General features: G+C 38.0%; 1 protein-coding gene across 2 annotated transcripts in view; it reads left to right on the forward strand.

The window, feature by feature from the left end:
- The window catches only part of RSF1 (remodeling and spacing factor 1), a 150,265-nt gene that overhangs the window by 45,783 nt on the left and 87,943 nt on the right, over window positions 1-16,539 (forward strand). For both annotated transcript variants that reach the window (XM_061406153.1, XM_061406155.1), the window contains exon 2: window positions 2,232-2,323. In XM_061406153.1, the coding sequence (XP_061262137.1) occupies window positions 2,232-2,323 (92 nt within the window). The remainder of the gene's footprint in view (window positions 1-2,231; window positions 2,324-16,539) is intronic.

The following is a 16,539-nucleotide window of genomic DNA, read 5'->3' on the forward strand; positions in this document are numbered from 1 at the left end:
AGCAGCAGCTGCATACCACCTCCTAAAACAAATAAGCAAATAAAAGCAATCTGTTTTCCTGCAGTTCAGTTTTTGAGAGCTTTTTAAATTATAGAGCATTCTTTTGAATAAAATGTAGCCTTATAAGGTTCTACATGATCATGCCCCTTACCTGGGTGCTTCCAGTTCCATGCTCACTTTGTTTTTCAGCCTTTTATGTCTTGTTACTTCGGTAAGCAGTGTCCTTGCCCCCTTTTCTCCACTATACCCTCAATCCCATACATTCTGGTCTTAAACGTGTTGTCGCTCAGTCGTGTCCTACTCTTTGTGACCCCATGGACTGTAGCCCATCAGGCTCCTCCGTCCATGGGATTTTCCAGGCAAGAGTACTGGAGTGGGGTGCCATTGCCTTTGCTGATTGTCAGTTTACTTGTCTCTAATCATCCCTCCTGTGCTTCTTCCCCTTACCTCCAGCTCACCCACTGTTAACCCCTCTGAGAAGATTCCCTTAAGTAGGTTTATTAAAGGTAGCTACTATTTCTTGCTTACTAATATAGGTGGATTCACAGACATTTGTTGAATGGGAAAATGTTTTTATACTTCAGGGTCATTTCAAATTAGAAGTGACTTTAGTGGAGAATAAAGAGTCTGAAAGAATAACTGAAAAAAAAATTAATCACCTTCCAACCTGTACTTCAGAGCCCTTGTATACTGCAAGGTGTTACGTGTTTCACAGAAAAAGAGTCCATGATCAAATATATTAGAGAATGCTGCAGACTATATCCAAGATAGGAATATAGGACTGTGTATGTAAGACTATAATCAGTAAAGGCTTCAGGAAGTTCTATAGTAAAAATAAGTATATATTTTTTGATACAGCATTTTCCTAATATATTTGATTATGGAAACTTTTTAGATAGAATAAATGTAATTTCTCCTAGGTTACTAGCCGTATTTGGGAAATGCTAAATGTATGTGTCTTTTATTTCCCTCAGGTCTAATTAATTCATCTATACCTCATAATCAGGCTCATGCCCAGAGGATATTTGGAGGAACTCTGGTTGTTTACATAGTTGAAAGAGAAAACTTTAGGGAAGTACAGCTATCTTCAAATATTTGAAGGTTCCATTAAAAGAGGAGTTGAAAATATTTTCTTTGAAACCAGAGAATAAGAGCAAGAACCAGGGGGAGGAAGATGTAGGTAGGCAGAGGTTTTGCTTTGTGTAAGGGTAACTTTCTAATAATTAGAATTTTCTAAGGTTAAATAAATGTTAAATTCAAATAAATCTTAATCCCCAATCTATAAGCCAACAGACATACCCAGAGGTGGCAGGACAGCTCCAGTTCAGTTCAGTTCAGTCTCAGTCGTGTCCAACTCTTGTGAGGAAAGACTTCTGTCCCTAAAGCTTGTCAAGCAAAGATTTATAGGGATGCTCTAGAGGAGTTTAGCACATTAGGTAAGGAATAGATTAGAAGGGTAGTTCTCTGCAATAGTTTGAAAACCATTAGGCTCTATTTCTGAGATATCTATGAATTGGAATTTATATTCATTGATCCTTTTCTAATTCTATGAATCCATGTCTTGGTTTGCAGTCTCAGTCAAGAAACCAAATATGAGAAACATATAGTAGAAATTTTAACTGTATGGTTAATTGCTTTTACTTGATTTTTTTAAAAATATACTTTATTTTTTAGAGCAGTTTTAGATTCACACAAAGAAATTCAGCATAAAGTATAGAGAGGTCATATATACACTCTTCCCCTAGGAATATATTAATACAACCTCTCTCACTGTCCACATTCCACAGTATCGTGGTACATTTGGTAAAATGAATGAACCCTACGTTGATACATTATCACGCAAATGTCTACATTTAGAGTTCACCCCCCCCCTTTTTTTCCCTATTTTTTTTGGCTATGTGCAGCATGTGGGATCTTAGTTCCCCAACCAGGGATCAAGCTGCAGTGGAAGTGTGGTGCCTTAGACACTGGACCACCAGGGAATTGTAGAGTTCACTCTCAGTTGTTGATGTTTGGAAAGAAAACGTGAATATTCTTGCCCATCTTTGACAAAGTGGTTTTTAGTTGTTTCTTATCGTAGTTTAGTCTTTTCTGATTCAGAGGTCTAAAAGATAACTAGATCAACATCTATTTTGAAAAAGTAGTCATCTTTTGAGAAAGTTCTTTTTTTCAATAATCTCATTAGAAATGTTTTATTTTGCTGACTAACAGTATTTTTTCTTCCTTTTAAGTACCTAAAGAATTGGTGGAGCTCCATTTGAAGTTGATGAGGAAGATTGGCAAATCTGTTACAGCAGACAGATGGGAAAAATACTTGATCAAGGTAAACATTTATAAGTCACCTTCTCTGAAATATTATTCTATCTAGCATAAATTGATGTTATGTTTCATAATGTGCTCTTACTTTTAAAACGTTCTTTTAAAAGTTGCCAAATATGAACCAGAAATCCATATGATTACTGTAACTTTTGTAGCAACTATGCTCTGGTCTAGAGTCCTAAAGATTTTAGAGGTGTTACATATCTTTTGTGCCAAACACTGCACTCAGGACTCTTCATGTTTTCTCTCAGTTGATCCTTAAAATCATCCTAATCAACTTAATTGAGGTATGGACAGGGCCCAATAAAGTCATTTTTCTTTGAGATCACATAGTATGTGTAGACAGAGCCAAAATTTGTCTTTTACCTAAAAGTTAAAATGTCTTTTACTTAAAAGGTAATACTGACTCAAAAACTCTTGGGTCAGTGTGAAAGACTTCTAAGTTATCATTAGACCAAACCTATTGTAAATGAGAACAGTCTGGGTAATCAGAAAACAGTTGCTTTGGGATAAACCCTATTAATGGCAAGGCCATTCAGGAAAAATTGTTTGGAATTACATCCAAACTTTGAGATCCACACAATTTTTTGTGTGTGGGAGGGGATGGTATGGTACTTGAACTCTTAACATATTAGAATATTAAGATTATATTTTTAGGTGGGATTGAAAAACTGGAATTTTCTTGTCTTGACAAGAAAATTTGTTTTTGTATATACATCTTGTATACAAAACACGAAAATTTGTCTTTGTATACATGTGTTGTCATATCTGCTTTTGCATATGATTGTAGAGTGCTATGAAAAGAAGAACCATCAAGAAACAAGAGTTGCTTTTTATTATAAAAATCACACTTGCTGTTCCAGTTATCTTTGCTGCATATTGTTTTATGTCACTTAATTTGGACATCACTCTAAATTAAGTGACATAAAACAATAATCATTTTAATCACCTCAGTGACACTGTGGGTTGGGAATCTCAGGTCACTTTCACTGTACTTTGTTGGCTAAAGCAGTCACAGTTCTCCCAGATTTAGGGAGAGGAAGACTAGACCCTCAACTCTCAGTGAGTGGTAGGAGTGTCTTAACTTTTGAAAAGCCCACTGTGAGATGAATCAATATTTTTTGTACAAGTTTGAAACCCTGAAAAGTTGGCTTAGCATTTCAAAAGTTTGATGCTGTGGGATTTTCTAAAAGCCTTAATTAACTAATATTTAATTATATCTCTGAACTGTATTAAGCTGTGAATAGTAAAGGAGCAGATTTTTAACTATTTAAAGTCTTAAAAAATGCCAGTGGTTGAAGGGAGGTGCCAGTGAAGTTGCTGTTTTACCTTTAACAAAATATTCATTAAGGATTAAGAATCTAGATCTGGACCTTAAAAAGAGGTGCTGGAATTTCAGTACAGTAATCTTTTAAAAAGTAATTTTATTTATTGTCTATGCTAGGTCTTTGTTGGGCTTCCCTTGTGGCTCAGCTGGTAAAGAATCTGCCTGCAGTGCAGGAGACCTGAGTTCTATCTCTGGGTTGGGAAGATCCCCTGGAGAAGGGAAAGGCTACCCACTCCAGTATTCTGGGTTGGAGAATTCCATGGACTGTGTAGTCCACGGGATCGCAAAGAGTTGAACACGACTGAGCAACTTTAACTTTGACTTTGTAGGTCTTCGTTGCTGCTCAGGCTTTTCTCTAGTTATAGCAAGCGGGGCCTACTCTCTCATTGCAGTGGCCTCTCTTGTTGCTGAGCACAGGTTCTGGGACCCACCGGCTTCAGCTCTTGGGGCACGTGGGCTCAGTAGTTGCAGTTTCTGGGCTCTGGAGCACAGGCTCATGGATGTGGCTCGTGAACTTAGTTGCTCCATGATATGTGGGATCGTCCTGGACCAGGGATTGAACCTGTGTCTCCTGCTTTGGCAGGTGAATTCTTTACCACTGAGCCACCAAGGAAGCCCAGGATAGTCATTTTTTTGTTTTTTATTTTTTAAAATTAATTTGTTTATTATAATTGGAGGCTAATTGTAATATTGTGGTGGTTTTTGCCATACATTGACACGAATCAGCCACAGGTGTACATGGGTCCCCCCCATCCAGAACCCCCCTCCCACCACCCTCCCCATCCCATCCCTCTGGGTTGTTCCACTGCACTGGCTTTGAGTGCCCTGTTTCATGCATTGAACTTGGACTGGTCATCTATTTCATATGGTAATACACGTGTTTCAATGCTGTTCTCTCAAATCATCCCATGCTTGCCTTCTCCCACAGAGTCCAAAAGTCTGTTCTTTATATCTCTGTCTCTTTTGCTGTCTCGCATATAGGGTCATTACCATCTTTCTAAATTCCATATATATGTGTTAATATACTGTACTGGTGTTTTTCTTGCTGACTTACTTCACTCTGTATGCTATGCTATGCTATGCTAAGTCACTTCAGTCATGTCTGACTCTGTGCGACCCCATAGACGGCAGCCCACCAGGTTCCCCCATCCCTGGGATTCTCCAGGCTAGAATACTGGAGTGGGTTGCCATTTCCTTCTCCAATGCATGAAAGTGAAAAGCAAAAGTGAAGTCGCTCAGTCGTGTCCAACTCCTAGCGACGCCATGGACTGCAGCCTTCCAGGCTCCTCCGTCCATGGGATTTGCCAGGCAAGAGTACTGGAGTGGGGTGCCATTGCCTTCTCCTTCACTCTGTATAATAGGCTCCAATTTTATCCACCTCATTAGAACTGACTCAAATGCGTTCTTTTTAATAGCTGAGTAATATTCCATTGTGTATATGTACCACAACTTTCTTATCCATTCGTCTGCTGATGGACATCCAGGCTGCTTCCATGTCCTGGCTATTGTAAACAGTGCTGGAATGCACATTGGGGTACACGTGTCTCTTTCACTTCTGGTTTCCTTGGTCTGTATGCCCAGCAGTGGGATTGCTGGGTCATATGGCAGTTCTATTTGCAGTTTTTTAAGGAATCTCCACACTGTTCTCTATAGTGGCTGTACTAGTTTGCATTCCCACCAGCAATGTAAGAGGGTTCCCTTCAGGATAGTCATTTTTAATGTGACATTTTAAAGCAGTGTAGTTGTATCTAAATCTGTCTGTTAAAGTAGATTTGTTTGTTTTTTTACACGTTCTAAGAACTGAAGTAGAAATATCTTTTTTTTTTTTTTTAGAAATATCTTGTGTACTAATCTCAGCTCTGCTGTTAACAAACTTTGGATCCATGCATGATCTGTTTTTGCCCCCGTTGTATCTTAGTTTCTTCATAAAATGTGAAAATTAGAACAAGATGATATTAAAACCCTTAAGTTTTATGATTATAGCCACAGATTCTGAGTGTTTTTTAATTGAAATATATTCACATAAAATTTTCCTTTTGAAAGTATACAGTTCAGTGTTTTTTAGTATATTCATAAGGTTGTGCAACCATCACCATTATCCAAAACAGAACCTCTTCATTGCCCCAAAAAGAAACCTTCATACCCATCTGCAGTTACTTCCTCCTTCCCTAGTCCTTAGCAACCACTGATCTCTTTTCTGACTCTTTGGATTTGCATATTCTGGAAGTTTCATATAAATAGAATTACAATTTGTAGCTTATGTGTTTGGCTTCTTTCACTTAGCATAATGAATGTTTTTAAGACTCATCTATGTTGTAGCATATATCAGAACTTTGTTCCTTTTCAAGCCTGATTAATAGTCTATTATGTGGATAATACTACATTTTATCCATTTATTGGTTTATGATATTTGACTTGTTTCTGTCTTTCAGCTATTATAAATATTACTGCCGTGAACATTTGTGAACAAGTGTTTTGGTAGATGTGGTCAGTTTTTTGAGTATTTATCTAAGGGTAAAATTGGTAGGTCATATGGTAATTCTTTTAACTTTTTGAGAAACTACCAGACTTTTTCCAAAACAGCTCCAATGATTTACATTTCCCTTAGGAACCTATAAGGGCTCCATCTTTTCCACATCCCTCTTTACCAATACTTGTTATTAAATGATTGATTTTATTCATCCCATTGGAGATGAAGTGTTACCTCATTGTGGTTTTGGTTTGCATTTCCCTTAAAGTCTAAATAACGTTGAGCCTTTTTCTCATGTGCTTGTGTGTCTTCTTTGGAAAACTGTCTGTTCATATCCTTGTCCGTCTTTTAACTAACTGTCTTTGTTTTTGAGTTTTTTTAATATATACTGCATACTAGACACTTAACAGATTTATGGTTTGCAAATATCTTCCCCAATTATGTGTGTTATCTTTTCAGTTTCTATGTAATGTCTTCTGATGCATGCAAGTTTTAATTTAGATTAACTCCAATTTTTTTCCTTTGTGGCTAGTGCTTCAGTGTCATATATAAGAAGTCATTGCCCGACACAGGGTCGTGAAAATCTAATCCTATATTTTGAGAGCTTTTATACTTTTAGCTCTTAAATTTAGATCTAACCCATTTAATTTTTGAATATACTCTTAGATAGGAGTTCAGCTATATTCTTTTGCACGTAGATATCTGTTTGTTCTGTTATGATTTGTCAAAAACATTATTTTTTCCCTCACTGGATTGCCTTGACATCCTTGTAGAAAGTCAGTTGACCATAAGTGTGAGAATTTATTTCTGAAGTCTTCATTCTGTTGACTTTCATGTTGTTATTTATGCTAGTACCATATAGTCTTGGTTACTGTGGTGGCTCAGACAGTAAAGAATCCGCCTGCCTTGCAGGAGACCTGGCTTCGAACCCTGGGTTGGGAAGATCCCCAGGAGGAGGGCATGGCAACCCACTCCAGTATTCTTGCTTGGAGAATCCCCATGGACAGAGGAGCCTGGCCGGCTACAGTCCATGGGGTCACAAAACGTTGAACACAACGGAGTGACTAAGCACACAGCACACTCATATCATCTTGGTTATTATAGCTTTGTGGCAAGTATTTAAATTGTTTATCTTGTACAAAATTGTTTTGGCTATTCTCATCACTTTCATTTCCTTACGAGTTTGAGGATCAGCTTATCAACATCTGCAAAAATGCCAGTTAGAATTTGTATAGGATTGTATATAATCTGTAGATAAATTTGGGGAGTATTGGCTTCTTAATAATAGTAAGTTCTCTGATCCATGAAAATGAGGTGTCTTTCAAAATAGGTAAGTCTTTAATTCCTTTCAACAGTATTTTGTGGGCACTTCCTTGGCCACTCTGCACTTCCAGTGCAGGGGCACAGGTCCAGCCCATTGTTAGGGAACTAGGACCCCATGTGCTATGTGGCATGGTCTAAAAATAAATAAAATTAAAAAAATTTTTTTTGCAGTTTTCAAATTCTGGTCTTAGACTTAATTCCTTAGCATTTTGCCATTTTTGATGGTATTGTAAATGGAATTTTCTTAATTTCATTTTCATATCACTCATTTCTAGTGTTGTGGAATTACAACTAATGATTGTATATTGATCTTGTATGTTGCAACTTTGCCAAAGTCGTTTATTAGCTCAAATAGCTTTTTCTGTAGTAAATTCTTAAGATTTTCTATATACATGATTATGTCATCTGCAAACATTTACTTCCTCTTCAGTCCAGATGCCCTTTATTTATTTTTCTTGTGTAATTGCTTTCCTGGAGCTTCTAATACACTGTTGGGTGGAAATGGTGGGAGCAGACATCTTTGTCATGTTCCTGATCCTTGGGAGAAAGGTTTTGGTCTTTCAGCTTTCATTATGTATGTATGTTATTCGAGGGATTTTCATTGATGTCCTTTATCAGATTGAGGAAATCCTCTTTTTCCCCCTGGTTTGTTGAGTATTTCTGTCATGAAAGCTGTTGGATTTTGTCAAGTGTTTTTTTCTGCATCTATTGAGATAACCATGTGAATTTTGTCCTTTATTGATCTGTAGTGTGTTACATTGATTAATTTTCATATGTTGAAACCTTGCAATCCTGCAGTCAGTCCCACTTGGTCATGGTCCACAGTCTGTTTTATATGTTGCCAGCTTTGGTTTGTGAATTTATTTTTGAAGATTTTTGTACCTGTGTTCATAAGGGATATCGATTTTCTTTTTCTTGAGGTATCTTTGTCTGGTTTTAAAATCTGGGCAATGCTGATCTAATGTTGAATTGAGAAATGTTTCCTCTGCTTTCATTTTTTTTATGGATGTTTGTGAGGTATTAGAATGTAGCAATGAAGCCATGTGGGCTTGGGCTTTTCTTTGTTGAAAATTTTTTTGCTCGTTTGTTAAACCAGTCTCTTTAATTGTTACTGGTTTATTCAGATTTGTATTTCTTCTTGTGTCAAGTTCAGTATTTGTGCCTTTCCAGGAAATTGTCCATATTATTAGATTAACTGTTTTGAAGTGAAGTTGCTCAGTTGTGACCAACTCTTTGTGACCGCAGGGACTGTAGCCTACCAGGCTCTTCTGTCCATGGAATTCTCCAGGCCAGAATACTGGAGTGGGTAGCCATTCCCTTCTCCAGGGGATTATCTGTTTTATTGGCATACAACTGTTCATAGCATTCGCTTACAATTCTGCTTTTTGCAAAGTCTGTAATAATGTTCCTCGTTTCTTTCCTCTTTTTACTGATTTAGTGTTCTCTTTTTTCCTGGTCAGTCTAGTTAGAGCTTTGTAAAATTTTATCTTTTTAAGAACCTGCTTTTGGTTTAATAGGATTTCTCTGTTGTTTTTCTGTTTGATTATTTTCTTCCTTGCACTTGCTTTGTGTTTAGTTGTTCTTTTCTTAAAGTGAAAGTTTAGGTTATCAGTTGGAGGTATTCCTTTTTTTCCAATATATTTATCCTCAGCTGTTCCATCTAATCCCTGCGTAGCCTCTTCCTGTAAATTGCCACATTGTTTTTCACTTTCATTCATTTCTAAGTATTGTCTCTTTTCCTTTCTGATTTCTTTTTTGACCTATTGGTTATTTAGTAGTATGTTGTTCCACGTTTCTGAATTTCCCCAGTGGTTTCCTGTTTTTGATATCTAATTTCATTCCATTATGTAGGAGAACATACTTCATTCTTTAGTATTAAAAAATTTAATTTTTCTACTTAGATATTTATAGGGATTTGCTAACTTCATATGTATATTTACTGTCCTTTTTTCCTCCTGATTTTTAAGACTTTGGCTACCCTGTAAAGTTTATATACACATACACACTCATATATAAATGTATATTTTCCCTTATCCTTTTTTGATATGCTAGTGTTGCTACTATTTTATTTAAATAACTATAAATTCCATTAACTTTTTAAAAAATTAAAATATTTTTTATTTTGACTGTGCTGGGAGTTTGTTGCAGGATATGAGCTCTCTCTAGTTTTGGTACTTTTTGGAAAAGACCCTGATGCTGGGAAAGATTGAAGGTGGGAGGAGAAGGGGACAACAGAGGAGGAGATGGTTGGATGGCATCACCGACACGATGGACATGAGTTTTAGTAAACCCTGGGAGTTGATGATGGACAGGGAAGCCTGGCTTGCTGCAGTCCATGGGGTTGCAAAGAGTCAGACACGACTGAGCGACTGAACTGAACTGAGTTTTGGTGCATGGGCTTCTGATTGCGGTGGCTTCTTTTGTGGAGCATGAGCTCTAGGGTGCATGGGCTTCAGTGGTTGTGGCATGCAGGCTCAGCATTTGTGGCTCCTAGGCTCTCAAGTGCTGGCTCAATAGTTCTGTTGTATGGAATTCTTCCAGGCCAGGGATCAAACCTGTGTCTCCTGCACTGGCAGGCAGATTCTTTTACCACTGAGCCACCAGGGAAGCCCCTATATAGAGTTCTGATGTTAGAAAATCTGGGCTCCCTTCTTAGTTTCTCAGCACTATTGATGTCAGGAAGTTTTTATCACTTGTCTGAATCTAAGCTGATTGATCTGTAAATCTGGGGAAAATGCAGTCTTATTAAATGTTAACATTCATCTTCAGAATTGTGAGAATTTAATGAAATAATGTGTGAATGGACTCAAAACTAATGTCTGACATTGGCTTCAAGAAGAAGACTGTTGTTAAAGATGATATATGCTGAAGATTATATTCTTACCTGATTTTTAAGATATATAAAAGCTTAATATTAATGTAATTTAGTTAATAGAAGGTTGTTGTTCAGTTGCTAAGTTGTGTCTGACTTTTTGCTACCCCCTGAATTGCAACATGCCAGGCTTCCCTGTCCTCCACTGTCTCCCAGAATTTGCTCAAACTCATGGAGAAGGCAATGGCACCCTACAGTCCATGGGGTCGCTAAGAGTTGGACACGACTGAGCGACTTCACTTTGACTTTTCACTTTCATGCATTGGAGAAGGAAATGGCAACCCACTCCAGTGTTCTTGCCTGGAGAATCCCAGGGATGGTGGAGCCTGGTGGGCTGCCGTCTATGGGGTCACACAGAGTCGGACATGACTGAAGTGACTTAGCACCAGCAGCATGTCTAATGAGTCGGTGATGCCATCCAACCATCTCATCCTCTGTTGTCTGCTTCTCCTCTTCTCCTTCTACCACACCACAAAAACTCTTAACATGTTTACTGACATGGTAGGTTGTTTCTTAAATTCTGAAGGCAAAAATACATGGCTTTATATGAGTCACAAAGACAAATGAAGATATGCTCAACATGGAAATGTCTTTACTGTAATGACTATATGGAATCTAAGTTGTATTCTGCTGGTTGCTGTCTAGGCCACTTTATTTAGTCTTCACATTTTTATGGCCTTAAATACAGTCCTTTATAAAAAAAGGAAGGAGAAAGTACCTTCTGTATGTGAACTCAACGCAAACTCAGCAGGAGTAGGTTCATAGATGGATATCCCCATTTTACATAAGTAGAATTGCCTTTTTAAAAATCTCTATCCTTCATCAGAATTCATGAGAACTAGACCTTATTCACTTTCATATACATCAAAAGCCCTCAAATTATGGCCCCTTGCCTATTTTCATAAAGGTTTGTGAATCAAGAATATTTTTTAACAAACAACATTTACAATCAGTTTCTTAAAGAGTGACTATTTTGAATTCCAATTAAGTCAGCTATTATCCACCCCCAAATAATTCTCTGCATCTCATTAGTATATCTGAATTACAAAAATTGTATAATCATTAATTATTATATATTACACAGAATGCATATGATATACTACCTGGTATATCACATATAGTTATCGTATTTTAAATTTCATCCAAAAATATACGAAATGTTTTCTCTCCTTAACATAGGTGCCAGTAAAAGATCCTTGATTTAACCTCTCGGCCTGCAAAGCCTAGTATTTACTATCATGTCCTTTTCAAAAAGAGTTTGCTCACCCTTGATAAACATCATGCATAGTACAGTGCTTGACACATCATTGCTTAATCATTATTTGCTGAATGAATGAACTGTGATTATGAATAACTTGCAAAGAACACAAAACTAAGTTACTAACCAAGGTTTTTCTGACTTTGTAACCTTAAAAGCAATGAAGTTTTCTTTATGGGCAATAAGAAAGAAATCCTTAAGTTGTTTTAAAAATGAATGCTATGATTACTTGTGTATATTTTTTTCTTCTCTAAATCATCAGGAGTGGACATTTTATGTGAAACCTGATAATAGTATCAATACTGGGTATCAGATTAGATCATATCAGTCGCTCAGTCATGTCCGACTCTTTGCGACCCCATGAATCGCAGCACGCCAGGCCTCCTGTCCATCACCAACTCCCGGAGTTCACTCAGACTCACGTCCATCGAGTCAGTGATGCCATCCAGCCATCTCATCCTCTGTCGTCCCCTTTTCCTCCTGTCCCCAATCCCTCCCAGCATCAGAGTCTTTTCCAATGAGTCAACTCTTCGCATGAGGTGGCCAAAGTACTGGAGTTTCAGCTTCAGCATCATTCCTTCCAAAGAAATCCCAGGGCTGATCTCCTTCAGAATGGACTGGTTGGATCTCCTTGCAGTCCAAGGGACTCTCAAGAGTCTTCTCCAACACCACAGTTCAAAAGCATCAATTCTTCGGCGCTCAGCCTTCTTCACAGTCCAACTCTCACATCCATAAATGACCACAGGAAAAACCATATCCTTGACTAGACGGACCTTTGTGGGCAAAGTAATGTCTCTGCTTTTGAATATGCTATCTAGGTTGGTCATAACCTTCCTTCCAAGGAGTAAGCCTCTTTTAATATCATGGCTGCAGTCACCATCTGCAGTGATTTTGGAGCCCAGAAAAATAAAGTCTGACAGTGTTTCCACTGTTTCCCCATCTATTTCCCATGAAGTGGTGGGACCGGATGCCATGATCTTCGTTTTCTGAATGTTGAGCTTTAAGCCAACTTTTTTTCTCTCCTCTTTCACTTTCATCAAGAGGCTTTTGAGTTCGTCTTCACTTTCTGCCATAAGGGTGGTATCATCTGCATATCTGAGGTTATTGATATTTCTCCCGGCAATCTTGATTCCAGGTTGTGTTTCTTGAATGAATATTTGATAATAAACTTTATGTAAAATTATAGCTTTTCTAGAAATATAATTTAAAAATCAAAGTACAAGTTTTTCTGTGGCCAAAAACTGTATCAGGAATTTTAGCCATTCTTCTTTCTACATTGTTAAGAGTACTGTTGATAGTCTAGAGGAACTGGCACATGATAGCTAAATCCAGGTAGCCCCTTGGTTTTGTAAATAAACTAGTGTTTGACATTGCTGCTATTCATTTACCTATGATCTGTGACTGCTTTCAAGTTTACAGTGCAATTGTCAGTGGTTTGTTTAAGAACTATATGATCAACAAAGCCTAAAATACCATCAGCCGTTTACAGGAAAAAGTTTTGACACCTGGCCTAGAAAGCACATTAACAATATATTTCTCTATTTCTCTTAGTTTTGTTCTTTATGAAATTAGAATACCAGAAAGTCACTTGGTATTCATCTACTGGATAGATAAAAAGGACAAGGATGAGGAAAGAACATATCTATACTTGCAGCAGAGCTGCTTTTGCCTATTTTTTAGTTTCTCTCATATTGGTTGTCTGCTGGTTCATAAGAAGATTGGAACTATGTCTATCTTTTGGACCATCATTACCCAGCTCTAAGCATGTGGAGTGACTGAACAAATGTATTTGCATGGAGTCTAAGTAATCAGTTTCCCTAAAAGTTGATTATTAGAAAAAGTTTTATCAAATGCTGACTCCCAAAGCTCTAGCTCTACTTCAGGCTTTTATACCAGATTACAAACATCTCCATTTATATCCTACTGACTGCCTAGTGAACTGTTTCTTGTAAGCAAAATCAAACTCAACATATATCAAAAGCCAAATTCTTATTCTTGATCTTCTGGTACATATTGAATCCATGATGTATTTGTATCCCCACCAACATTGTGACCTCAAACCATGATTCTGGCATATTAAACACAAAGATTTGAAAGTAGCTATTATATTACTGTAAGAGTTATTTAGTGATTCTCTCTCTCTTAAAAATCTAGACTCTGTCATAGCATTCGAAACTCTTAATGATTTAGCCATTTTCTTTAGCCACATCTAATGACAGTCCCTCCTGTGTACCCTACTACTTGACTCATATTCTGTGTCATTCACAGAACATGGGATCTTCTTCATTCCTTAGAATATTTGCATATACTGTATCTTCTGCCTCGGATGCCTTCTCATGAACTTGTTTGCCTGTCAAACAGTTATCCTTTAAATATAACCTCAGGTATTACTTTCTTCTTGAGAAGAAGTAATTCCTTTTGCCTGAAGACATTCCAGATGTTCCTCCATGGATTTATGTGTAGCTCCATTATAGAAATTACCATATATTTTTTATTACATGTACACTATGTACCAGGCACTTTGTTTGATACTTTCGTTACATAGCTCACTTTTGAACTTAATATTTTCCTCCTCTTATGCACAAGGTAATTGATTTTGAGAAACTGAATAACCAGACAAATCTCACATTGCTAGAAATGGCAGAGCCAGCATTCAAGCCCAGGGCTTTGTGAATTCAGTGGTTTAAAATACTGTTGGTATTGCCCCTCATATTTGTCTTTGTTGTAAATTATAAGCATCTTGAATGCTTTTTGTATCTTTTATACATCAATATCAGGTGAATTAATTATTTAAATTATTTCAGTTTTCTTTCACTTGACTGCTAATAAGATTAACTCCGTATTTACTTCTTGGTTCTCTTTATTGGTTACATTAGGTATTTTTCTAGTGGAAATTTTACCTTCCCCGTTAACATGGCTTTCGATCTTTTATCCTTCTCTAAGTGGTACTGCTGTGCATTTGTATTATGGAGAGCAAATTCTATTTAAATCTAGAGCAGATATCCTTATCTGTTAGACCTTGGTCTTTGGCTCATAGCAGATGTTACCAATCTAAGCTTTTCCTGCCAACCCTAGTTTAGCAGACTACACTGCTACCACAGATCACTCAGCAGTGGCATCTGTTTGCCGTGTCTTATTGTGTTTCTCTTAAACAGTTGAACTGAGACCTGTAGAATGAGCAGAAATTTGTTAGGAAATTACCAGTAGTTTGGCTTCACTATAATATGGAGAATGGCAGTGAGTGGAAGCCTAGGGTTCATGTGAAAGAAAGTTACTGTAATAATTCAACCAACCACTTAAGAGGCCTGAATTAAGGTTTTGGCAGTAAGTGTGGAAAGAAAGGGCTTCCCTGGTGGCTCAGATGGTAAAGAATCCACCTGCAATGCTGGAGTTGCAGGTTTGATCCCTGGATTAGGAAGATCCTCTGGAGAAGGAAATGGCAAGCCATTCCAGTATTCTTGTCTGGGAAATCCCATGGACTGAGGAGCTTGGCGGGCTATAGTCCATGGGATCACAAAGAGCTGGATATGACTGAGTGACTAAACAGCAGCAACATGGAAGGAAAAGGATTTAGGTGAGAACTATCAATATTTGGAAGGTAGAGTCAGTAAGTCTTGATACCTGATAGAGGCAAAGAGAGGTGTCTAGCAGCTCACCTCAAGAAGGGCATTCATTGTTGTGCTATATCCTGGACTTGCTAACATATATTCTCCTATATCATCCAGTATGTAAGTTCAGTTCAGTTCAGTTCAGTCTAGTCGCTCAGTCGTGTCCGACTCTTTGTGACACCATGAATCATAGCACTCCAGGCCTCCCTGTCCATCACCAACTCCCGGAGATCACTCAGACTCACATCCATCGAGTCAGTGATGCCATCCAGCCATCTCATCCTCTGTCGTCCCCTTCTCCTGTCCCCAACCCCTCCCAGCATCAGAGTCTTTTTTCAATGAGTCAACTCTTCACATGAGGTGGCCAAAGTACTGGAGTTTCAGCTTTAGCATCATTCCTTCCAATGAACACCCAGGACTGGTCTCCTTCAGGATGGACTGGTTGGATCTCCTTGCAGTCCAAGGGACTCTCAAGAGGCTTCTCCAACACCACAGTTCAAAAGCATCAATTCTACAGTTCTCAGCTTTCTTCACAGTCCAACTCTCACATCCATACATGACCACTGGAAAAACCATAGCCTTGACTAGACGGACCTTTGTGGGCAAAGTAATGTCTCTGCTTTTCAATATGCTGTCTAGGTTGATCATAACTTTCCTTCCAAGGAGTAAGCGTCTTTTAATTTCATGGCTGCAATCACCATCTGCAGTGATTTTGGAGCCTAAAAAAATAAAGTCTGACACTGTTTCCACTGTTTCCCCATCTATTTCCCATGAAGTGATGGGACCATATGCCATGATCTTCGTTTTCTGAATGTTGAGCTTTAAGCCAACTTTTTTTCTCTCCTCTTTCACTTTCATCAAGAGGCTTTTTAGTTCCTCTTCACTTCCTGCCATAAGGGTGGTATCATCTGCATATCTGAGGTTATTGATATTTCTCCCGGCAATCTTGATTCCAGCTTGTGCTTCTTCCAGCCCAGCGTTTCTCATGATATACTCTGCATATAAGTTAAATAAGCAGGGTGACAATATACAGCCTTGACGTAGTCCTTTTCCTATTTGGAACCAGTCTGTTGTTCCATGTCCAGTTCGAACTGTTGCTTCCTGACCTGCATACAGGTTTCTGAAGAAGCAGGTCAGGTGATCTGGTATTCCCATCTCTTTCAGAATTTTCCAGTTTATTGTGATCCACACAAGGCTTTGGCATAGTCAATAAAGCAGAAATAGATGTTTTTCTGGAATTCTCTTGCTTTTTCGATGATCCAGCAGATGTTGGCAATTTGATCTCTGGTTCCTATGCCTTTTCTAAAACCAGCTTGAACATCTGGAAGTTCACGGTTCACGTATTGCTGAAGCCTGGCTTGG

This window comes from Bos javanicus, chromosome 29 (genome assembly GCF_032452875.1).
Source record: "Bos javanicus breed banteng chromosome 29, ARS-OSU_banteng_1.0, whole genome shotgun sequence".
Classification (NCBI taxonomy): Eukaryota; Metazoa; Chordata; class Mammalia; order Artiodactyla; family Bovidae; genus Bos; species Bos javanicus.